The sequence below is a fragment of the Ostrea edulis genome, chromosome 1, assembly GCF_947568905.1.
Source record: "Ostrea edulis chromosome 1, xbOstEdul1.1, whole genome shotgun sequence".
In the NCBI taxonomy this organism is placed as follows: domain Eukaryota; kingdom Metazoa; phylum Mollusca; class Bivalvia; order Ostreida; family Ostreidae; genus Ostrea; species Ostrea edulis.
This window is the reverse complement of record NC_079164.1, coordinates 102,673,634-102,700,137: the sequence shown is the minus strand read 5'-3', so window position 1 is coordinate 102,700,137 and position 26,504 is coordinate 102,673,634. Positions and strand designations below refer to the sequence as shown.

The 26,504-nt window shown below is 35.3% G+C and overlaps 2 protein-coding genes across 3 annotated transcripts in view; both read right to left on the bottom strand.

The window, feature by feature from the left end:
- The window catches only part of LOC125668756 (uncharacterized), a 32,966-nt gene extending 28,911 nt beyond the window's left edge, over positions 1 to 4,055 (bottom strand). The window contains exons 1-2 of one of the 2 annotated variants that reach the window (XM_048903146.2): positions 3,879 to 4,055; positions 369 to 475 (exon numbers count right to left, since the gene is read on the bottom strand). In XM_048903146.2, coding sequence (XP_048759103.2) covers positions 369 to 475; positions 3,879 to 3,989 — 218 coding nt within the window. In that variant the 5' untranslated portion in view covers positions 3,990 to 4,055. Of the gene's footprint in view, positions 1 to 368; positions 476 to 3,878 lie in introns of those variants that run through there. The other variant, XM_048903155.2, reaches the window with a different exon arrangement.
- Positions 4,056 to 15,460: 11,405 nt separating this feature from the next.
- The window catches only part of LOC125668766 (uncharacterized), a 56,550-nt gene continuing 45,506 nt past the window's right edge, over positions 15,461 to 26,504 (bottom strand). The window contains exons 3-9 of the mRNA XM_048903179.2: positions 25,926 to 26,057; positions 20,277 to 20,534; positions 18,260 to 18,412; positions 17,112 to 17,240; positions 16,754 to 17,017; positions 16,196 to 16,336; positions 15,461 to 15,874 (exon numbers count right to left, since the gene is read on the bottom strand). Coding sequence (XP_048759136.1) covers positions 15,621 to 15,874; positions 16,196 to 16,336; positions 16,754 to 17,017; positions 17,112 to 17,240; positions 18,260 to 18,412; positions 20,277 to 20,534; positions 25,926 to 26,057 — 1,331 coding nt within the window. The 3' untranslated portion in view covers positions 15,461 to 15,620. The remainder of the gene's footprint in view (positions 15,875 to 16,195; positions 16,337 to 16,753; positions 17,018 to 17,111; positions 17,241 to 18,259; positions 18,413 to 20,276; positions 20,535 to 25,925; positions 26,058 to 26,504) is intronic.

The following is a 26,504-nucleotide window of genomic DNA, read 5'->3' as shown; positions in this document are numbered from 1 at the left end:
ATGGGAAACACTGATGTCTCTACATGGCAGCAAATGATTCTGGTACCAAAAGAAAGATATTGTCACAAAGAATTCACATCAGAAATATGAAAGCCCAATCACTAACAGTTCAAAAGTTATGGCCAAGGTGAAGTTTTTCAAAAGTAGGTCAAACCCCAAAGTCAAGAAGTAAATATAATTTATATGAAAAGAAAGGTCTTGTCACAAGGAATACACAAGGCCCTATCATTATCCATTCAAAATTTATGGTCAAGGTTTAAGTTTTAGTGGACAAAGAGAAAGGCCAAAAACTATATGCCCCCAGAGTCTCTGATTATGGAGGCATGAAAAAGTCCTTCAAAACATTTGTGTATATATGTGTAAAATACCTTCTTATTTCATTCAAGGACTCAGAACTAAATACAGCTTTGATGTACACTTCAAAATCACTGATTTCTTTCACAAAGCTCCCATCTGCTAGAGGCCCTGATATGTGCTGCAAACAAAGGAAATAGTATATTATTTTTTCTTAACCTTAGAATTCACGAGTTATTGAGGAATATAGTGAGACTATAACATGTGTAACAGGAAGGGAGAAAATGTAACGGACCAGACCGGGATTCGAACCCGGTCTCCCAGAATCTTTTGTCAAGTGCTCTACCAACTGAGCTAACTGGCCACCGGCGATCGAACCCGGCTGACCGCTACATGCCTCCCTCCTTAAATGTCTTCACACCTTAAGATATCAACCCAGGATCTTTATCCCCTGGCAGGCATTTTTACCTGTCAGTTCCAGGGGCTGGTCTACGGCACCAAATGTAACAGGAAGGGAGAAAATTAAACGGACCAGACCGGGATTTGAACCCGGGCCCCCTGAATCTCTAGTCAGGTGCTCTACCAACTGAGCTAACTGGCCACCGGCGATCGAACCCGGCTGACCGCTACATGATTTGTAAATATACATTAAGTATGTCAGACAGTCTTACATGTCAGGAGCTAATTTCACTGTTTGATCTTTGTGTGATCTCAAGATAAAAACCAAGTTTGTCAGAACTATTTTTAGATACTGTGCACAACCTTACCTTCAATGCACAGGCATTACAGTGTAATTCCTTTCTAATAATCCAGAATAATCTCTTGTAAAAACTCAATTTGATTTTAAACAAATATAGAAAAGATAAGCATCATGACATGGGGGGGGGGGGGGGGGGGGGGGCTGACAGGAAAAGGGAATCTGATGATAGAATGAGTTTGGGGAGTGAAGCAGATTTAATAAAATATTATTAGGAAATTATAGTATTTTGATCGAGGTTAAAAATTTTGTCTTGGTGATTTTATAAACTATTCACATGATGATCATGGTATCACAATTTGCTACAGCATCATAGGAAAAGAACAACTTTGCATGATAAGTGACAAAATCATGAAAAATGGGACTAAATTGACAATAGATTTTTATAAAAATTGGTTTTTGTTTTGTTTTTCCCGATGATATACATGTATACAATACATATACGCAATAACGTTCACTTAACGCATAGCTCATGGCTTGGTCAATCAAGTGAATTTTATTGACTTTATTGATAAAATTTCAAACTCCTGTGCACACATATTTTTAAGACCTAGTGAAATGATGACTCAATTATGGCCAGGTACTGTATGTTCTTCATTAGTCATCTAATCATCATATTATATGAATTTCGTGAAGACTGGTTACGATTGATTTAAAGGAGTTGTGGGCAGAAAACTACATTCTATTTCTAGCCTGTCTTCTGCATTGTTGTAAAGTAAAGTAAATTTTATTTAAAGTCGGCACTATATACATTCAACATGTCAAACACAAGCTCTGTAGAGCTTTTTAACCGACTATCACATTCAAGTATATCAAGGACAAAGACACATAGCATGCATGTACACATATACACAGACATATCACAGATTAACAAAAGAATACAAAATAAAAGAAAACTTTCATGCAAGAATATACAGACACAAAAGCATAAGACTACGCAGGGATCGAAATTAACTTTTTTCACTACTAGCAAATTTTAGCTTGTGGATTATTTTCCAACTAGCAAAATTGAGCTTTTACTAGCATTTTTCAATCGATTGATGTTTTACAGGAATTTAAGAAAACAAGCATGTATCTATATCAAAATATAGGGAAAATCTTTTGAAATCTTCGTTAAAGTGCAATAATAAAAATAATATTGAGAATTCTTTCATTTAAATTTTAATGAATTATCGGACAACATACATGTATCATTGGTGCATGATGAGGGTCATAGGGTACACGTGTGCGGCGAACTCGCTGTCCAGAGATCTACCACCTATTTACAACACCATGTGGTTTGAAATCTTGAAGACTGTTTGCGTCAATTCAAACTATATATTCAAAACTTTCGGAAATTTCATCTAAAAAATTCTAGTTGAAAAAAAAAACACGAACTCTAAGTGTTTGACAATAGACTACAGAAGGACACTGCGTGAAGCGTAACACTAACACTTTCATGTGTTGTTTCATGTAAACACGGACGAGATCAACATGCTTACTATTTAAATCAGACATCTCTGAGATGCCCAAAGTGTGCATGAAGAAGGCCATCTTCGACATCACTGACTGAGATGACCTTGGCCTTAGTTATTTATTTGATCAACGTTTACTTTTTCAATACTTGTATATTCATTCTGTAAAGCATTTCTGTGCACAAGACAAAATTATTGTAAACTTCAAAGTACAGCCAATAAACCAAAGAAATCTGGAATAAAGATCGGGGTTTTTTTCACTCGCAAAAAGCTGCGATCACTTGTAATTTTTCACTCGCTATGTCAATTTTTAACTCGCATTTAGCGAGTATTTCCCCTTAATTTTGTTGCCTGCTACGAGGAAGAAATAAAATACTACAAGCAAGAGTGTATATGCATAAAAACCATCATTAAATTTCAAGCCAATTAGCTATGTTTGTTGTTTCAAGTAAAAGCTGTATAGTATAAGAATTTTTGAAAATAATTTAAATATAATTAAAATAAATGATGGTAGTAAATTAATCATATAAATATTTAAAATTTCATTGCTGATGGAATTTACTAAAAAATAATAAAAGTAAAAATAGAAAAGAAAGGTCTATTGAGCCATGCAGACACACACATAAACGTTGCATAGATAAAAAGAGCAGAAGCAACATATAACAGGTTGGGAACACTTCCCTTAGTGAGATATTCTCGGTAAAACACGATTATCCCTCTCTAGCGAGAATAAATATATCACGTACAACCGAGAAAAACACCCGCGGAGTACATCTTTTCGTGATTCACGTGAAAAGAAGAAAAAGTGCTAAAAATGTCTGATACTTCTGCAAATATATGAATCAAAACAAAAACACTCACGATGTGTATTGGATTTCAGACTGCTTCCCACTTACGCAGCAACTTTGATATGCAATTTCATGACTATGTTGTCAATTTCATAGAAACAATTTGCATCATGTTGAGTGCGTGTCGCACTTATTCAGCGTTGCACGGGATTTGCCATTGTTTTCAATAAAGACGCCAAAACACCTATTTATGGTAATGTTTATTTCTCGCTAGAGAGGGATAATCGCGTTTTAGCGAGAATATCTCGCTATAGGGGAAGTGTTCCCAACCTGTATAAAGCTATGTACAATGGACCTAAGATCTGCATGATTTACACTTACATGTGGGGCCAGACCAAGTGGAAATAAAACTTTTAAATTGATTTAAGGTGGTAAGATGCCTAGCTTCATTTGGCAAAGAGTTCCAGATCTTAGGAGCACTGTACCTAAAGGATTGCAACCCATACCTGGTTGCCCTGACACTGGGTGCAATGGCAGTGTTTGTGTATCTAAAACTGTAAGAGTTTGGTTTTCAGCTAGGCCTACCTTCACTATTTTTGCTGGATGCGCTGGTCGCTTTGTGGGAAAATCTTCTAAAATTTGTTTAGTTATCCACTTTGGTTGTCGTCGAGATCGAGAGAATCTTGAATAAGGCATACTATTTAAATAGCAGTTTCTTTCAATCCATGCTATTGAGAAAATTCGCAACGAATTACGATACTAGATAACTCGTTCCAGTAATATACAAAATAATTTGCGCGTGAAAAAGTCGTGCTTTGATATCTTTATTATCCCTAGTACATAGAGCTATCCTAGATGTGTGAAAGTCTAAACGACTTTATCATGATGGCGAACTATTTCCACTATTCCATCAAGCACTGTGAAAATTTCCAATCCATGAATAATTTTTGGAGACCATACCCACACTTACCCACACTTATATAAACAGGAAAACTGATTTCAATCTCCACACTAAGCCCACCGACTATCAATCGGACCTTATGTCATCCAACTGTCTACCTGTGTAAGTGTTCCTAGGGGTTTTGTCACCCGAATCTGCCGCATCTGCTCCTACTTTTTCCAAAAGCAAAGTAAACCCCTCATAACTAATATGACAGACAGAGGATATGACGCTTTCAATCAAAGTACAGTCCGCAAATGACGAGATGTCACGGCATGACGAGACAGTATATCCCTCAGTACAAAGAAAATCCTCAAAATGACAGTATATCCCTCAGTACAAAGAAAATCCTCAAAATGACAGTATATCCCTCAGTACAAAGAAAATCCTCAAAATGACAGGGTTCCACTTGTCAATACTTACCACCCCATCCTCAAAAGCAATCTGAGAAAGCATTGCCTATTTTTATGTCAATCATCGAATGGCCTCGATCTTCAAAGAACCTCATTCAGCATCCTTCAGACGCCCCAGATAGACTGGGTAACCCTTTACATGTACCTAATGGAGGGTTCAAAACATGGTCAGATCACAGATGTCAATTATGCAAATATAGCACATATACTGACAGATTTAGCAGTCTTGTTACGGATCACAGTTACAAAATATTGGTGATTTTCCCCTGCAAAACTAACAATTGCAGTTTTCTCAAGCAATAAGTAGGAGAAACAAGAGACCTCCGCAAACAGGTCAACAACCACCGGTCCTCTGTCAAAACCAAGAAAGACATAAAAACCCTTATAAACAAAGATGCATTGCTGGATCCAGTAAGTGCTCTACCAAGCCCCTATCTTTGCTCCTCACGAAAATATTAACAGCTGTGACGGAGAAACTTCAAACTTACTGTGCGACTACATATGCCAGAAGTGGTGTTAATCAAATGTGGATTCTAAAAAATTCTAAAGAACTTTTAGTAAACTTGAAATCGCAGAAATTTTCCCAAATCAATAACATTGAGATCTATGACTTTTCAACACTATACACGACCATTCCTCACGATAAATTAAAGACTAGACTCTTCAACAAAAATGTAAAACGGAAATATTCATATCTAGTGATCAGTCATTCAAAAACTTACTTTGTTAAACACCACTCTAATTCCACACACAAGTATTCTGAAGTTGAAACAAAAAAATATGCTAGAGTTCCTCATTGACAATATCTTCGTGGTCTTTGGTGATCAGGTCTTCCAATAGTCTGTTGGATTTCCCATGGACACGAATTGTGCTCCTTTGTTAGCTGACCTGTTTCTCTATTCATATGAAGAAGAATTTATTCAAAAACTTCTACGTCAGAAGGAAAAATCTCTCGCTGACATTTCGATATATCGATGACGTTTTGTCTATTAACAATAATAACTTTCATTCATATGTCGATTTGATATATCCCTGTGAGCTCTAAATAAAATACACCACAGAGTCGTCCAATTCTGTTTCATATTTAGATATTTTATTGAAAGTAGACATTAACGGCAAACTGACAACTCAACTGTATGACAAACGAGATGATTTCAGCTTCTCCATCGTCAACTTCCCATATTTATGTAGCAATATTCCATTATCACCTGCATATGGTGTTTATATATCTCAACTGATTCGATATGCAAGAGCTTGTTCTGCTTATAGTCAGTTTTTAAATCGAGGCAAGCTACTGACAAACAAGTTGATGGTATAGGGGTTTCAACAGTCTCGATTGAAGTCAGCATTTCGCAAATTCTATGGTCGTTATAACGATCTAGTTCGTCAATACAACCTATCATTGGATCAAATGCTGTCTGACGTGTTTCATACTGATTGTTAAGCCGTTCTTGGCACCCTAGTACTGATTTTGACTGCGGATAACTCCGTTTACCTGATCAGGATATAGGGCTCACGGCGGGTGTAAACGGTCGACAGGGGATGCTTACTCCTCCTAGGCACCTGATCCCACCTCTGGGGTGTTAGGGGTCTGTGTTTGCTCAACTATCTATTTTGTATTGCTTATAGGAGTTATGAGATTGATCACTGTTCGTTATCTTCACCTTTCATTTGCCAGCTGTGACTGCACATTACTCACCGATTGGAGGACAAGACATTGGTGGTTAATAATCAAGGCCCGAATTGGTCAGCTACCCAGAAAAAGCAAATGGAAAAATTCTGGATGCAAAGGCTGTTCAAAGTCATTTGATCCTCAAGGTGTAAACAAACCCCTTGGCCTCATCAGAATGAATTTGGACTAAACCATCACCAGACTCTGAGCTCCATCTACTAAGACGGTTGATCACGTCCACAACGCTGTAGCTGTATTTTCTATTTCATATCTAACTTAAAACCTGTTACTCTTTGCACCTTCATGAATAGTCAATCCGTTGACTTCAACCATGATTAAACAAAAAGCTAAAACTGTATGACCAGTTAATTTTTTGTGTGATTCCATGTCCTTTTGCCCAAGAAATGATCAATGCGAATATGCCTGATGATTACTTGACTTTCAAGGCTCTTATACTTTTATTTCATGGGTTGTCTACTTTGCTTACTTTCTTATTCACTATATACATTTTCAACGGTGCTTAATAAGGAATCTTACCGGGTACGAGTTATTTTTGCACTGATTACCATAATTAATTAATTCGTCCTCATTTCAAAATGATTACGTCATCCGTTACCACTTCGAGCTTTGTGGATCAGCCCATTGGACAAATTCTTTCCCAAGAAAACATATTGAGATCGATCACTGTTTGTTATCTTCACCTTTCATTCTAAAGATCTCAAGACTTTTCTCAAATCAATAACATCAAAACGTATGATTTTTCAACACTTTACACAACCATTTCTCACGATAGATTAAAGACTAGACTTTTTGACATCATAACCACTTGCTTCTTCAACAAAAATGGGGATAGGAAATATTCATATTTAGTGATCAGCCATTCAAATAAATTACTTCGATAAACACCACTCTGATTATACGCACAAGTATTCACAAGTTGATATTATCTTCGTAGTCTTTGATGAACAGGTCTTCCAACAGTCTGTTACAATTTCCATGAATTGTGCTCCTTTATTAGCTGACCTGTTTTTGTATTCTTACGAGGCAGAATTTATTCAGAAGCGTCTACATACTGAGATCGTGAGAAGAATAAATCTCTTCCTGTGGTCTTGAACTCCACATTTATGCATATCGACGACGTTTTATCTATCAATAATATTAATTTCATTTATATGTCGATTCGATCTGTCCCCTTGAACTCGAAATAAAAGACACTATATACAGAGTTTTCCACATCTGCTTCGTTTATTGGTTGTATATTGTTTAACGTACCACTCGAGAATTTTTCACTCATATGGAGACGTAACCATTGCCGGTGAAGGGCTGCAAAATTTAGGCCTATCCTCGGCGCTTACTGCCTTTGAGCTGGGAGGGATCTTAATCGTGCCACACCTGCTGTGACACGTGTCCTCGGTTTCTGCGGTCTCATCCAAAGGACCGCCCCATTTAGTTGCCTCTTACGACAAGCAAAAGGTACTGAGGACCTATTCTAGCACACATCCCACGAGATCATCTACTTCGTACTACGATATTTTATTGAACATATAAGTTAACGGCAAATTAACATCTCAACTTAATGACAAACGGGATGAATTTAGCTTCTCCATCGTCAACTTCTCATATTGATATTGCAATATTCCATTATCACCTGCCTGCGGTGTTTTGTCTCTCAACTGATTCGATATGTAATATTGAGCTTGTTTTGCTTATGGTCAGAGCTAGGCTACTGATAAACAAGTTGATGTTCCAGGGGTTTCAACAATCTCGTTTAAAGTCAGCATTTCGTAAATTCTATGGTCGTTATAACGATCTAGTTTGCCAATACAACCTGTCATTGAATCAGATGCTGTCTGACGTGTTTCAAACCAATTGTTAGACACACACTAATTTTGACTGCAGATTACTCCGCTTACCTGATCGAGATATTGAGCTCACGGTGGGTGTGACCGGTCGACAGGGGATGCTTACTCCTCATAGTCACCTGATCCCACCTCTGGTATATCCAGGGGTCATGTTTGCCCAACTCCTTTTTATGATTCTTTATTCATTTTTTCATACAGGTATAATTAAAGTACATAGTATGTACAAATTGAATGAATAGAACTTGTATTATGATTTTCCATGAGAGAGATAGAGAGAAGATTAAATACAGTCATTTATTCAAATGAATTCCAGTTACTCCAGCAGGTATCGAAAAAATCTTTTTCACCATTTTTATAAAAGATATTCTTTGGGGTTTAACGTGGGATACTGCAATCTTATATTCAGGGCTTTTTAGTACATCTCATTGTATAAATGTATATGTAATATTTAATCCAGAGAAGATGTATATTTTGGACTACTTTATTTTTGCCAAACAATCCAAAAATAAAATTAGTTTTTGTTATGTACCATATGAAAATTTGTTTTATTCTGAACGCAATGCCCCACTCTTAATTTTGTATGTGTATTTGTTATTGAGTTTTGAGATTGATCACCTCGTTATTTTCAATTTTTCATCGGTTAGGAAGACAGACAATACATAAGTAATTTGCAGAGTATATACGTTTGTAAATTTAGTGCTAGCATTTTTCCTTCTTTTTTTGTGTACATGTTTATTCATGTTAAACTTTTCCGTTTGTCCTAAGAAAGGCATTGTTCTTGTCGTTGGTCATTTTAGTGCTTTGAATAATTCTTGTATTTGAACTTGTATCCACGTTGTGGATCCGAAACTGATGGGTATACATACATACATACATACATACATATGTGGCAGTCATTTCTTATCTAATATGCATATAATGCACTCATACATGCATGTATGCATTGTTATTCTTTCATTTTATTTCAATTTAACATCAATGCTATGTGTATTGAATTATATAATCCTTTAATGGATCTGCAATTCAATATTCGGTCAAGCATAACACTTAGTGAGTTCTTTGGTATAGAGTGCCTGAGGTACCTAATTATGTCTTGGCCAAGTTGTCTATTAGTCTTTTAATTTCATTGGTGTTTTAGTTTTGTGTCTTACATTTTTATTGGTTTTGGGATTTTTTCCCTCCAAAAGTTCTTTGTGACAGTTCAATCTTTGTCTGAAATTTGAAGTGACCAGTCCATAGATCAGTATATAAGTTTTGAGTTGACATAGACCTGATAGTACTACCTGAGACTGACTTTTCCTCTCAATCGGTAAGTTACTAAGTTTATTACTAATGATAATATACTTATAATATATATATATAATGGTAAATCCTATGATTTTGCATTAAGATTAATTTCCTATGCACTTCATCCTGAGTAAAAGTATATAATGAGAGAGAATCATTTATTTTAACTATAAAGTGTAAATACATGTAGTTCAATTGCCTCACTATGATGTATCTTAATTAATGGCCATATATTTATGATAATTGCATTAGCAGCTAGTTGTAAGTTATTTGATTAACTTGCAGGTTTGAACTTTATATGGTGACATTTATTTATCACATTGGCAGTTCACCATTGTATATATTGGCCTATTCCCATAGAATGGTATGTTTGAGTATTTTGAGGTACTGACTTAAATGTAAAACTTATACGGTACCAATTTTGATGCACCAGATGCGCATTTCGACAAATAATGTCTCTTCAGTGATGCTCAACCGAAATGTTTGAAATCCGAAATAACTATGAAGTTTTAGAGCTAAATATAGCCAAAAAACATTTCTCATAATGGTTATTTTATATCAAAGTAATAACTGTAATGTTTATATTATGATAAGCATAAGTGTACAGTAAAGATTTTATCCACAGGCAAGAGTAAATGTTGGGAGATGCATTTGTGTATTTAATGTTACATGTATAGCACTTTGTGTAAGACAAAGTTATCTCCCTTGAAGTATGTAAATATCGCTACCATTAATTGTATATCAATTAGTCTGTAAAAGTAATATTGTATTTTATGATTTATACATATGTTTAATTATTGTTATACAATTGTTACAGGGCTTTCTTTTCAAGCAACTTTATATATACTTTGCTGAATAAACGCCTTGTTCAGAACCTCATCAGGAGTTGGTCATCCTTACTAAATCGCAATCAACACCCTGTTACACATATATATGTATATATTATATGCAATTCCTTCCTTTCGGATTGCAACTAAAGCTATTGAAACTAGTACGACTTACAATTGGTTACATGTACAATGATGTTTTAAAAAATCTACTTTATTAAGCCAGCAGGGCCTCGACACATATACTGTACGTACTCTGTATACACTTAATTGGTGTTATCAATTAATCGATCGTTTTAAAATTCTTTTTGTATCCTTTTACCTCATCGAGGAGCGCTGAAAATTATATCAATGAAAAAGTGAAAATAACGAGCAGTAATCAATACAAAAATAAAGAGTAGGGCAAACACGGATCCCTGGACACACCTGAGGTGGAATCAGGTGCCTTGGAGGAGTAATCAAAACCGTGAATTTAATTAAAAAATCAAATGATGTCATTCAAAATATTTAACTATAAATATTTATGAAGATATTTGTTAAAAAGTAATAATTTGGAAATGAAATGGGGTCGATCTGACTGGCAATCTAACATGGCTGGCGTACAAACAAAATCACTTAAAGTTGTGGGTTTTTGAGTTGCATGGGGCTTTAATGAATATTCGAAGGTATGTTTGGAAATAGGGCTTTAATGAATATTCGAAGGTATGTTTGGAAATAGGGCTTTAATGAATATTCGAAGGTATGTTTGGAAGAAGGCAAATATGTTTGGAATTTTTTTTATATCAATCTATATTTGATAAAAAAAATTATGAGACGGCTATTCAAGAATACAACGATACATGTATAAGGCCTCAACCGTGCGCATTTTTTTCTGTGCCGTAAATCGAAAGATTTTATAAGAGGTGGATCTGTAGCTTCCTGGTTTGTCGTAATATTTTCCCAGAGAGCTACATATCTGTAGCTACATATGCAGATGATTACTGGAATATTGATATACAGATATGGGAAAATGACGATGGAGTATCTAAGATCATTTCGTTTGTTATAAAGCAGAGTTGTTAGTTTGCCGTTGACATCTATGTTAATAAAATCTCCAAGTATGAAGTAGATGTCAAAGAAAATGTGGTGTCTTTTATTTCAAGTTCACTGGGATATATCGAATCGACATATGAATGAAAATGAGTATTGTTTACAGATAAAACGCTTATCTAATTGTCGAGTTGAAGGTCACTGCAAGAGATTTATTTTTTCTTCTCATGTAGAAGCTTTTAAATATATACTGCTTCGTAAGAATATTCATGTAGAAACAGGTTAACTAATAAAAAAGCACAATTCGTGCCCATGGGAATTATAAAAGATTGTTAGGAGACCTAATCACCACAGATTGCGTAAATATTGTCAATGAGGAACTCCTATACAACCAATATACCAATGCTTACTTCAATATGAACGGATGGATGATGTTGATTTCATGCAGGTGCGAATTATAGTCATGAAGTGTGGGGTTGTATCCCTGCAAAAGAATTAGAAAGAGTACATTTGAATTTTTGTAAGAAAGTCCTAGGTGTTAAAAATTCCACAGCTTCGATGATGGTTTATTCAGAATCGGGTATATTTCCATTAGAGTTTGAGAAAAAATTTAGAATGGTAAAATATTTTTTTCAAGCTAAGAAAAACTGATAACTGTGTTTTAAGTAATACATATTCTGAAATGTTTAAACAATGTCTTTTGGAACCAAACACCAAGTGATGGTCATCTACTGTAAGGGGTATGCTGTTTGTTGTTGGACTAGGGTACATGTATGTATGGTACGAAAACAATGTTAATGAAAAACTTGTGTTATTACAAGTACGGTTAAAGGTTGAAGGGGAGATATTTTGATATACCTGAGCGTAACAGAACGTTTAAATTATGTACAGATAGAGATATTGAAGATGAATATCACTTTTATATTTATTTGTCCTTTATATGAAAAACTAAGAAAATTATATATTGATAAATATCATTATGAAAACCCGTCAATGTATAAATTATTACAACTGTACTCCAATACAAATACAAGTGTTATGTGTAATTTTTTTTGGGGGGGGGGGGATTATACAGATCTTGTAAACTGAAACCAGAGGTTACAACACAAAGAGGTTTATCCTCAACATATCAATAAATATGTCCTTTATATTAATATTATTATCCTCAACATATTAATAAACATGTCCTTTATATTTGAGACACATGCTCTATTTTGTGCTTAAAATTGTTTTTTTTTTTTTTTTTATAACTTATTGATGTCTTTTACACTTATGCTATTATTGTAATATACGTTACGTGTATTTGCAACCTATAAGCAGTACTGCATTTGGAAATAAACAATACAATACATATTACGTAAATACTGACAATGAGGAAATCCAACATCTTTTTCATATCACCTCAAGAGTATTTTTGCGTAGAATCGGAGTGGTGTTTCGCAAAGTATTTTTTGATGACTGATCACGATATGAATACTTTCGTGTTCCCATCTTATTGAAGAAGCAGCTGTCTATGATGTAGCCATATTACCTTTGATTTATGATGATAAGTGACCGTGCAAGTGTTGAAAAATCATATGTTTTTATGTTGATTTGGGAAAAGTTTTGTGATTTGAAGTTTACTGAACGTTTTTTGTATTTTGTTTTAGAATCTACATTTGATTCACACCACTTTTTGCATATGTTGTGGCACAAGACGTTTGAAGTTTCTCCTTCACATCAGTTGATATTTCATGAGGTGCAAATATCAAATGACGATGGTTGAAATCTCTACTGAAAGAAATTGTAAAAGTGATTGCAAATTCTATATGTTTAGTTTTATATGGTCTTTACGCATGCCCCTCTCCCCCACGTTGAATACACATGCATAAAGTCAAAACCATCCATCCATTCATATTGAAGTGAGCATTGGTGCATTGTATCGGATATACCCAAATAATGTTTTGTCAGTTATTTACTTCTGCTATTTCAATAAATGTATTTTGCGATGATTGTGAACTTGACATTTTCAAATAAGATTGCAAAATATAATTTAATTATTGATCGATTCTCAGACACTTGTACATCCATGGGTATTACTATTATTGCATCAAAATTGGTACCGTATAAGTTTTACATATAAAAGATATTTACTAGGTTAATTAAGATAAGGTGATTCTATTGATTTCCAATATTTCAAGTCACTTCGAAAATGTAAACAAGGCTGAATATATTTGATTATTGATTTAATATATTTACATACTAGAATGCTTTTCTAAACCTATATGAATTTTATCAATAAAGTCTACTTTCAAATTCTCAAAAACACCTTCATGTAGAGTGGTACTATACTCTTTTGATGAGTATCATTGCGCCTTTTAGAGGATTTCAATGATATTGCAGCACACTGCATTGTATAATTCCACCATGAGCTGGACTCTTCTGCCACGTAAAAAGAGGATAATGTATGTGGTGCTTTGGCTACTGTGTTCATTCAGTGCATTTCTCATCTTACAAGAACTGCCCTTGGCAGCTACTGGTCGCAAAACCTTAGAGAAACAAGCCACAACTACTGCAGCTCCAACTAAACGCCCAAAGCACACTAGTACTTTATTGGAGGTGTTAGCAGCAGCTTCCAAAATGGATACTACGGAAGTACCAGTTTTAATGACGTTTTTAACCAATGGCAGTCTAGCTTTTGCAAATAATTGGCTGTGTAATATCGCCGATTACGGACTGTACCCAAATCTTGTTTTACTCACTTCTTCTGACTTCGTGAAAAAAGAACTAACAAGGAAATGGCCAGTTGTGCACGTGATATCAGTTGAAAGTGAAATGTCTGGTTATCGAGGTAGAGAGAAAGACTTGCGCTGCAGCAAATTTTTGGGAAAGGCAGTGTCAGCAGTTTTAGAGGCTAACCTTCAAGTTCTTTTATTTAGAGTCGATTCAGTGTGGTTGCAAGACCCAATCAATCTCTTACAATCAATAATAACCAACAGAAAAAATGTCAACATGGTAATCGCAGGTTTTTCTAAGAGATCCTCAGATTTAGATATTGGTTTTACATTGCTTAAGGCCGATCCTGAGGTGATCATGCTTTGGAACCAATATCTCGTCATGATTGATGGAATGCTCAAAAGACTCGCACAATCTGGCATTCACACTGTTCATAAAAGTGAAAATGAACGAAACTACTTTTCGCAGCTTGTGCGGCAGAGGTTTGGACGCGTGAAACACCATTTGCTAACTGCTGATCTTGTAGCAGACGATAGGTGGTACGGAGCGCCTCTTTTTCGAATAGAAGACACGCAATTCAATTTCCAAAGCAAACTTCATGTGGTTCGAAACTATTGGGCAGACGTTGAAAATTTACCACGGAAGAAGATCATGAAAAATGCGCGTCACTGGTTCATAGAGGAAGCCTCGGATTGGGCATGCGATATGGACAAAGTGTTGCAGGCGGAAAAGAGCGTGTGGAGAATATGATATGCTATTCAGTAGCAATGTTCATCATTTATGTGATTATATTATTTTCAGAAAAGATTGGATAGCTGACTTAACATTTTCGATGCGATGATATTTTTGTCTTTTGCATGAATGAAAGGTGAAGATAACGAACAGTGATCAATCTCATAACTCCTATAAGCAATGCAAAATAGAGAATTGGGCAAACAAGGACCCCTGGAAACACCAGAGGTGGGATCAGGTGCCTAGGACGGGTAAGCATCCCCTGTCAACCAGTCACATCCGCCGTGAGCCCTATATCCTGATCAGGTAAACGGAGTTATCCGTAGTCAAAATCAGTGTGCCAAGAACGGCCTAACAATCGATATGAAACACGCCAGACAGCATTTGATCCAATGATAGGCTGTATTAACGATCTAGATCGTTATAACGACCATAGAAACCCCTGTACCATCAACTTGTTTGTCAGTAGCTTGCCTCGATTTAACAACTGACTATACGCAGAACAAGCTCTTGCGTATCGAATCAGTTGAGAGATATATACACCATATTCAGGTGATAATGGAATATTGCTACATAAATAAGGGAAGTTGACGATGGAGAAGTTGAAATTATCCCGTTTGTCATACAGTTGAGTTGTCAGTTTGCCGTTAATGTCTACTTTCAATAAAATATATAAGTATGAAGCAGAAGTAGACGACTCTGTGGTGTCTTTTATTTCGAGCTCACAGGGATACAAGATGGCGTCCTTTTGTTGGAAAGGTCAGGCTGACCCTATTTGGCATATCATAAGTATTTTGCACAGATAATTGTACAAAAGAGAAATTTATTTTCATGATCTTTCTAATAAAGTCTATATTCCAGAGTAATTTGCTCTTCGGCGTTTCCTTCCTAAACATACAACAATACAAACGGGTACAAATATAACAAGGAAGATCACAGACAGTACAATAGCCACAATAGCACCTGCCGCTAGTCCACCGATTAGATCACACAGATCGTTGTGATTATCACTGTTGTCTCCACAATTCTGGTAGCCGTCACACTGCACTGTAGTATCCACGCATCGCCCGTTTTTGCAGCGGAACTCCCCAGACAAGCAGTCCCCTGTAACACGGATGTTTATGTTGGTAGACGGGAATTATACTGAATATTTTTTCCTTTTAACTCAGTTGAAAGGCGTTTCTCCAAAACAATTACGAGTCGATAGCTATTGTAAATTAAGTTGCCATTAAGAGCGTTGATATTGAACGGATTGTGAAAAGCAAAGAAAAAACCCTGTATGAATTCTTTAATTTTGGTATATGCTCCTAGAGATTCTGTTATGTTTTGTACAATTCAATCCTAACAATCAAGTTTTTAACGATTTTAATCATCATGTAATACTAAGTTACATGTATGTCTGAGTAGTAACTGATGATTACTTACCGGTGTGAAAGCTAGTCAGTGTAATTTCAAACTTTCCTATTTGGTTTGAACTATCTGTGGTAAATTCTATTGGCATGAAATTATCGCTTCCTGTTGTGTAATCCACAGTGGACAGTGAAGTCCCACACAGTCCATTACTTCCTGTACAAGACCAGATAAAACGATTAGGAAGGACCAGGTAGCAAATCAAAATACATGTAGAACTCTCCATCTCCTACACAAACATGTGGGTTTTTTTAATTTGTGCATATTTTACTAGTAAGATCTTGTACGACGAGAGAATTTTTTATCCTGAAATGGTGTGTGTAAAGTGTCTCCGAAGTTACCTCCATTGAGATGTTGCGTTTGCATGTAAAATATTATTTCTTACTACAGCCTAAATAAGAGAGCTACACTTTCGTTAGGAAAAGTTATTACCATACATTATTTCGATACCTTAAAACATCTATCCTGCTCTGTGGGAATCCTTCGGGGGGTTGCTACATGTATATAAGTTTGAATGTCAAGTGTCATACTGCATTCAGTAAATATTCAGTAAATGTGATCAAACCTGCATACCTGATATTCTCTTTTTATCTCGTAATCCATCATAAATATCAATTCTGGCCGAGGTGCAATTTCCAGAAACTGGCTGCTGAAGGCTGATTGAGCGGAAATGGGCATATACTTTTGCAGGCGCACCAATACCCTGTGATTTACTATGGGCAACAACAATGTTGTCACAAGCAGAATTAGGTATCAATGATACGCCACTTCGCTTCAGTTTTAGATGGACGGCATCATAGACATGGATCTCTTGTCCACAATTTTCGTAAAAGTACACTAAAAAGATTCGGTTAAAGCATTTGTAAAATCTTTAATCTAAAGAGTGTTGTCTTACACCATATTTGAGGTGTATGTGGAAATCTTGACTTACTTGTTGGTTTACACTTTTCGTATGTCTCATCAGTATTGTCTCCGCAATTGTCAAAAGTGTTGCACTTGCTGGTTGGGTCAACACAACGACCATTACCACATTTCCACCAATTTTGGAGACAGTTGTCGTCTGAAATGTTTCGTAAAATATCAGATGTGTTAGATTCGAAAAGAGATGTACATGCGTCTATATAGAAGGAGCATCGCAAAGGACAGAACGATTTATACATTTACTGAAAAGGATTGCAGATTATGAAAATGTACATGTATATCATTACTGATGATTACAAAGACATTGCTAGAAGACATAGATCATTTTGATGTATATGAATATAAACAATAAATATAGAAAAATTATACTAAATTTAATAATGCATATTTTCTTTTTTTTCCGCTAGTTTATGCAAGGTGAAGATAACGAACAGTGATCAATCTCATAACTCCTACAAGCAATACAAAATAGATAGTTGGGCAAACACGGACCCCTGGACACACCAGAGGTGGGATCAGGTGCCTAGGAGGAGTAAGCATCCCCTGTTGACCGGTCACACCCGCCGTGAGCCCTATATCCTGATCAGGTAAACGGAGTGTTATATATATATATATATAAATATATATATATATAAAAGCACGGAAATAGCAATGAACTCTTTAATGAACATAACTGCCCTAACGGAAGAAATATTTAATATCAAACACAGAAAATTTCACTTTATTTGGATACCCACTTCCGCCCCTACCCGGGGTTGAACTCGCGACCTGCGAAACCAAATCTTCTAGCAGCATGTAACCAGCGCGCAAAACCGCTCGACTATCTAGGCAAGCCAAAAAAACCTTGCTTTCGATGACGATGGAATTTTCGCCACGCTGTCACACGCTACACGGTCATTGAGAATGGAAATGGGATACAGTTATTTAACGTACATTAAGAGGAGCATACATGTACATGATACACATTGCATAGCAATGAACTCTTAAATAAATGTAACTGCCCTAAATGAAGAAATATTTAATATAAAGCACAGAAAATTACACTTTATATAGATACCCACTTCCATTATATATATATATATATATATATATATATATATATATATATATATATATATTGTTTTGTTTTATGGTTTGTGGTGTAAGTTTTCTTCTTACCTCCGTCTACTTCATGAAAGTTTGTGATGATGGCGTCAAATGTACCCGTCTGTGGTGAAGGGTTCGTTGTTAAGGTGAACGTCATGAAATTGTCCTTGACAGTGACGTAACTGTATGTGTTATATAAGGATTCTCCACAAAGCCCGCTGCTTGCTGAAAATTACTTTATTCATGTGATCTTCATCAAAAAATCATTTTATAACTTTTACATCATTTTCATATTTTTGCTAGTTAGTTTAAAATACACTGTACAACTCAAAAATATATTCGAAATCTACCGATTGTTATTTCTTCGTCGCTCTAAAACTTGCGAGAATTTTTTCTTATTTGGCCTAGTTGCATGAAGACATCCACGAACTAGAAAACTGGTACCGTCAGCAAGGGCCCCGCTGAGGGTTATTAGAGGAAAGTGACATCGGTATTTAATAAAGCAATGTTTGGGGCTGGTATATATGTTAGAAATAATAATATTCAAAGATACATTAGAATGAAAATTTGTAAAAAAGGAATCATGAAGCATATTTATGAGAGACTGATGCAAATGTAAATCACTTCTGTTTGGCACACACTCATCCACTCAATCACAACAGAGTTTGTTGACTGGGAATGACATGTATTTAATTCACTATACATGTACCATCAAGCATTTTTTTTAACCATTTAAAAAAAAAATATACACATACACAATGTTGTAGAGTTATTTTTCGTAAATGTCCTATATCAATACATCATAATTCAAATTGAATTATCTCCGTTAGACAGTGGTAAATAGATACAGTCATAATAAGAAAGATAATGACAGACAGACAGACAGACAAAGTGATATGACTCCAAAATCTATAGGTGTCTTCCTCTTATTGTAAAGTATTTCTGTACAAAATGTGAGAACTGTACAATGAAAACTGTTTGAGTTATTGTGTCACAAAGAAAGTGTTCATAATAACAAAGATGATGACATACAGACAGACAAAGTGACACGATCCCAAAATATATAGGTGTGTTCCTCGTATTGTAAATTATTTCTGTACAAAATTTGAAAACTGTACATTGAAAACTGTTTGAGTTGTTGTGTCACAAAGAAAGTGTTGACGGACAGACAGACGGACGGACGGACAATGTGATTACGACAGGGCTCTTTGCATTTCATGCGGGGCCCTAATGAATACAAGGATCTCTATATATTGTCCAAACTAGATATTCATTATAAAAACCCGGAGTATACATAAGGTATGTTGGACCTAAAATTAAAAAAAACAACCAATTACATGTATCTACAGCTGATTTCGCACAGAAATGTATGCTCCGCAAGAAACAAAGAAAATTTCACCCCAATTTGCAAGCCGATTTTTATAAAACAAAAGAAAAAACCCAACTTTCCACGTGAAATGTAGATCCATTTTGAAAAAAAATAATTGTAGTAGTAATAGTGTAGTAGTCATTAACAGTAGCGTAAAGGTCCTCTTTGGTATAACTTAGTAATTGGCAAAGTATTTGGTTATCATAGACTTGTAAATGACCAGTGAGATAACGTGTACAAAATTCTTTATAAAATCATGATTCTTAGCACATTAAAAACGAAAAAATAAATTTCAGCATGTGCGAAACGAGACGTTATTTAACATGTATCAGGCGTATGAATAGTGGTGCTTTGAATTTTGACGACTTTTCCTCATCTGCTAAAGAAGCCAAAATTAAACGATATACGGTATTTGAATTTGGCCTAGTCTAGACATTTACATTTATATGTCAACTATGCCATAATCTTTACTAGACGTTATATGTCAGATGACACACTTATTGTTCTTGGGCGCAAAGTAATTTATAATCTTATTTTGTCAGTACTTTTACATGTCATATGCATCACCAAAGTGAGAACGAGTTACGCTTGGACTCGTACATGTATATTCTTGCCAGATTTAGTTTGTTTACTAGCACAATAAATATGCATGTATATCAAATGGCGACATAAATATACATGAATAATAGAAAATGACACATCAAGTAATTTCAACCTTACGTGTGAGTAGAGTTTTGTTCCTTATTCCATCGTAAATATCCAGTTTTACCCTGTCACAGCCTGACAATGGTGTAGAGAAAGGCATTCTGATGCTAAGGAAACGAGCGTGTACGCGTGCGGAACCCCCAAGCATTCCCGCGGTGGCAAAAACATCCACGGTGCAGTTCAAGCTTGATAGCAGTGTGGACCTTCTGGTCGCCTGAAGTCGGAAAAAGGTGTCCACATTTAGGGTCTTCCCACAGTTTTCATCAAGGTAGTCTAAGAAAATTAGATATGATAAAATAAAACATAGAGGATGAACTAATTAGAAATCAGGTTGTATTTGTGTTTTGCCAAAATTATTTGAAACATAATTCTGATGTTCTGTGATGTCATACAAATGGATTACAAGAACATATATGTATCACATAGGTATGGTTATGCAATCTGACCACTACAACACATAATGAAATATCGAAATAGAGCTGCCTGCAATCAAATAAGATGGGTTTACAAAATAAAACAGGCACAATCCAATTGTGAATTGGATCCGCCCACCCAAGCAATTTTTAATTCACATCACTGTCCTGTTTTCACTGCCTTTATCAAGTAACAAGAAAAGGCTACTTGGCAAGTCATATTATCTAAGGCACATAAAATGGATTACATGCGCGGGTCTAGAGAAGGAGGTGTGGAGGACGAACCCCTCCCCTTGGTCTGGAATTTACAAAGTATTTATGAAAAAATGAATTATCACATTTAATTGTGTGCTAAATAATGAGGAGAGAAGCTCACACAAAAATCACTGTATGTTCAAAGTTTTCTCAAACGAATTTATACTGAAATTTGTTTATATTGTTTATATTGCAATAATGTTTTTCCCATTTACAATTTACATAATAACCGGGTCCCGTAGGGATCGGGTTAAAATAGGTCCTGAGTACCCCTTGCTTGCCGTAAGAGGCGACTAAATGAGGCGGTCCTTCGCATGAGACCGCAAAAACCGAGGCTCATTCTCATTCATTTTATTCGCTCAAACCACAATGGAAATGGTATATGAGGTACATGTACAATACAGAAAATTCATGTATCAGTACAAGTAACGTCAGAGGAATGTATATAGGTATGCAAATAAACAAAGTGAAATATATACATAAATATGTACAAAAATTGAAGTTGTGTGTTAAGGAGAACAGACTAATTCGTATATCTGTAAGATAAACAGGCACAGGTTTTTAAGGTTTTCAACATTACACGTTGACATGATTTCATAAAATTTCATTACATTTGGTCTCGTACAATATTTTCTGTGTAGATATTCTTTTCTTATACCAGATAAAGCACTGCACTCTAAAACAAAATGATATTCATCTGCAATTTTTTATTCATTACATAAAACACATAATCTTTCGTTATATGGTATACTAAACCATCGGCTAGTCTCTACTGGGATGGTTCGTGGTACGAAATTTAAAAAAAGATGCTATTGATTTTCTTATGTAGATTTTCAAGAAAAGTCTCCAGACCAAAACTTGTTTTAAATATTCTGTACATTGTACCCTTGGGCGAGCTAAATCATCACTTGACAAAGTCTGGACAAATTGATCCTTGGAAGATTTGACCCTTCCAATTTATACTTTTTCTCCATTGTCTGCCCTTTGATGTGTTTCATGTTTGATGAAGACTTATGCCGTTTTGGGAAAAGGAGTGTCTGTTGTAACTTTGAAATACTTTTGAAATTTTAATTTTTTAGATAAATAAATTATATTTGATTTTTACCCTTTTTCTGGATTTCTGGGACGCGTTTTACAAAAGAACTTACGACTTACGACAAAACTTTACATACTGGAATTTTCAGGTTTATTGTAAGGTCATTCACTCCAAATGCAAAATATTTTTTTAAAATGTTCAAAATTAAGCCTCAGAAAAGGTTTACTTCATTCACTTAAAGTAATAACTGCGTAATACAATTCAAGACTTGCGACGTTGCCGTAAGTTGTTTTGTGAAAGGGATTTTTACACAATGTTGATGAAAATAAGCAAAATACAGATGGCGCTGCGTATGGCGGCCATGTTGAAAATAGCAATTTTTGAGGGGATTTTTCAGTTACTATTTTGGATGTCTACCTACCCACCAAATTTCATCAAGATGTAGTAACCTACGATTTGGACAATATTGCATGATTTGTTGCAATACAGGCTCTTTAGAATTTGTTTTACAGCGTTTGTTATCGATTTTGGATTCACAGTACCTTGTTCAAACCATATATTTGTTCAAAATTCTATAAATACATTCAAACTATGGATTTTTAAATGTGCCATTATAGTACTGTGTATTTAAATATTTGTAAAGAATATTTACTATCTTGTTTTCATGACTAAATGTTAACTTGGCCCAATAAGAAATGATTCTAGTATACACATTAATATAAACAGAAAAAGTCCCATTTCGCCATATACACAACTGTACCATAAATGACGGAGTGGAGCTTTTTAAACGAAAAATATGTTTCAAAAATTTTAGATGAAGAACTTCTACAATTTGTAAGTTTTCATATCCCCAAACCTCACACCCGTGAATTAAAACAGGTAAAATGACTTTGTCAAACAGGTCGAGTTGGCACTTGACTGGTAAATTAAATTGTCTGATTGGTTTTTTTATAACTCCATACACAGTTTTAATGGCTTGTTCGCATATGTTTTTTAGCTTTGCCAAAAGAACCTGATCTGACAAAAACAATGCCTAGGTATTTAAATTCTTTCATATTCTCAATAATACTTTCATTATAATAAAATCATTTCTTCAACATAGAGCCCTTTGAGAAATTCAAAATTTTAGTTTTTTCCACATTAACAATCAATTTCCACTGCGTACAGTTCACAAAAAAATCATTCAACGCGTGCTGTTAATCTTCAGCAGATTCAGCCAAAATAACTGTCATCAACATATAATAAAATCAAACGTTTTAGATATATCATTAATTCCTCTTCAATTGATTCAGAAATACTTTGAAGGCCAACTATTCCTTTCTCTTGTAAAATTATACAAAGATCATTAATGTATAATGAGAACAAAAAGGGAGATAAAGGGAGAGGCCCCGTGTCACAGCAGGTGTGGCACGATAAAGATCCGTCCCTGCTCTAAGACCGTAAGCGCCGAGCATAGACCTAAATTTTGCAGCCCTTTACCGGCAACGGTGACGTCTCCATATGAGTGAAAAATTCTAGAGTGGGACGTTAAACAATGTATAATCAATCAATCAATCATAATAACCGGTGATTGATGCAACAGTTTTATTCCTGCTCGATGTTTGACCCATCGTAGGAAACCCACGATCAGTCGCACTACTCCCGTGGGACAAAACGTGGATATTTTCGCTGGAAGGTGTGTCTCGGTTTCTATATGCGATTGGTCCCTTTACCATTCCTTATTGCGATATTCAACCAATGAAAAATCCCCTTATTTTCAGTGTTCGGGCATAGAAAAACATGCTTTCGAAGCGAAGATTTTGACTACGTTTAAGTTGGACAAGTTACAAAGTTTTCAACGCGATGCTTTAGCTGTATTATTGAAGCAGATGGCGTATTTGTCTATAAAGACAGGGGAGGAAAAAGCCTGTGTTACCAAGCGTTTACTAAGTACTGCGTACGAGTCCATGTACAGGTTTACATGTTCAGCACTTGTAGTTTCGCCACTTTTATCCATCACATACGGCGGCAATTTTTTTTAACGGACTTCGCATTTCATCAGTTTATAGGCTTATAGGTATGTTAAACTTACTTGTGTATTAAGTTACTACTGTAATTTGTTCCAGTTGTGTTGTCGGCACAATTTGAACCAGTAATTATGACCTTCTTTACATACCTCTCTCGTGTATACACAATCGGTGTCTCACCTACAATAATTACAATATGGTATTTGATCGGGATTGTAAGACCATATTTTAATTTAAATTTGCATTTAATCTTAAATTGTATCATGCATGACTGATTTTATTCACGTGCTATATAGCAGGGATGCTAATAAACATACCAGTGACGGATCAAGGATTTTCGAAAAAAAAGGGGGACCACATGTGAAAGTGAAGTACATGTATTAGCCAACATAGTTAGCCACTTTGGGTGCCAAATCTGGAGTTTTCATATATATATCTTTGATAGTGGCAGACAACACCAGTTTACACACACACTTTCATGGGCGCCGACATTACTGCTGACACTTTGAGTTCTGGGAATAATTACGGCGATTCCCATTGGTCCTCGATAGGTCACGCAAGGTCATGTATTTTAATGAGTTATGCGAAAATATCGGCGTTGTGTCCCACGGTAGGTAAACGTAGTGCGACCGACCGTGGGTTTCAGACGATGTGTTTAACCATGTTTAAGATGTTAGGATTCAACTTATCATTATCTAGTGCTTTCACTATTTTGTCAACAACAAACTTCCAGACAATGTAAACCTTTAACTGACGTTATTATTTGTTACTACATTGTCATAAAGTCATTGGCTTAGGCTCACTTTAGACTAACACTACTTTGGTCATCATTTGATAAAATTTCGCTTGTTGCAATCTGATTTCCTTGCAATTCTAACATTTGCTAATAGATGCAATAGGCCCAATGGGGGAAGCGATTTTGATCCCCCACATATCTCACCACTGCAGGCTTTGCAGTTCAACATATCTTTTAAAGATACGCATGTTGCAAGAAATACTACATTTACTCAAGTGTAAAACAGTCTTATTTTATATTGTAGGCAAAATGGCTGAAGTGCGTTACCCCAAAGATGGCCCTGTAGATACAACTGTACACGCCCTGTGATAGTGTATGGAGATATAACTTGTTTCTATAGGGCCCCATCCAAAGCCATTTTCGGTCATGAAGGGGGACATAAAGTGCCATCTCCGTGTCCTTCGTATAAATATATCACCGTGCCTTAGAGTTGCTTGAGAAAATAGTAGATGGGTCATTCTCTGCGGGAAACAGAGATGATGCCACATTTGATTCCTTAAATAAAGGCAATTTCTTGGCAATACACTGTACTACAGTTGTTGGTAAAGCATGATGAGCAGCTCTACCCTGGTCTACAGGCAGAAAACAAGAATGACTCATCACATATACCAGCAAAACCAGTCAGAACGAAATTATCCAAATTATAGGGAACCTGCCATCTTTTGTTTCAGGGCATTATTTTCATACTAGTATTTAAAATTAGATTAAATTGCAGTATTAGTCGTGTATACATTTCAAACCTCCGATAGCCTTTGTACTGTAAAAATAAACATTGGTCCACAATGATCAGACGCTCATTTCAAGAGGGCTGTGAATTTTCTAGCAAAGAGTTGAACCCCCTGGAAAAATCCTGATTATATCAGCCTTAGACATTCTGGATGAAATCCAAATTTTAGTTAACAATTTCACAAAAGTGAATCATTTATAAATAGCTATGAACTTATATTGACATAAATTCTCCAGGAGACTCCCCATCCTTAACCTACGATAATAGCTACAATATTACTCTCTCTCTCTCTCTCTCTCTCTCTCTCTCTGAAAAATAATAATCATATTGAGATGTTTGTGCCCCGGACAGGAATTTAATATCATACTAGTGTAATTCGCAGATAGGGGGCGTTTTGATAAAAAAAAATTTAAATATTCTGACGTACTTACATGTTTTATACGCCAAGGACTGTGAAATAAAGAAACAGAAGATGATCCATATCGACTTCATGGCTCTTTCAGAATCCAGCTGCTTGAATGTGTGGTCATGTGAAAAAAGATCGCATCTTGTGACTATTTGCCCTATTGTAAAAATGAGAGATGATAACGCATGGGAACGTGGATCATTATTCAAACATAGGTATGTCACGTTATCGCTCTCATGTAGTAGTGATATGGAGTGTATGTAATTACCTATACATTTAAATATACGACAGTGTAGGCTATTGCATTGCGAATAGTGAACTGCGAACTGAGTTCCAAAATCTAATTGCCATATATAATAATAATAATAATTATATATATATATATATATATATATATATATATATATATATATATATATATATATATATTATATATATATATATATATATAGATCTATAGATCTATCTATCTATATATATATATATATATATATCCAAAATTGAAATAGAGTCTCAGTAATCGGATACTAATATTTAAAAAATATGAAAAGAAAACACAGAAATCCTCCGTAAAGCTTTAGTGCTTTCATTACATCTTCAGAAG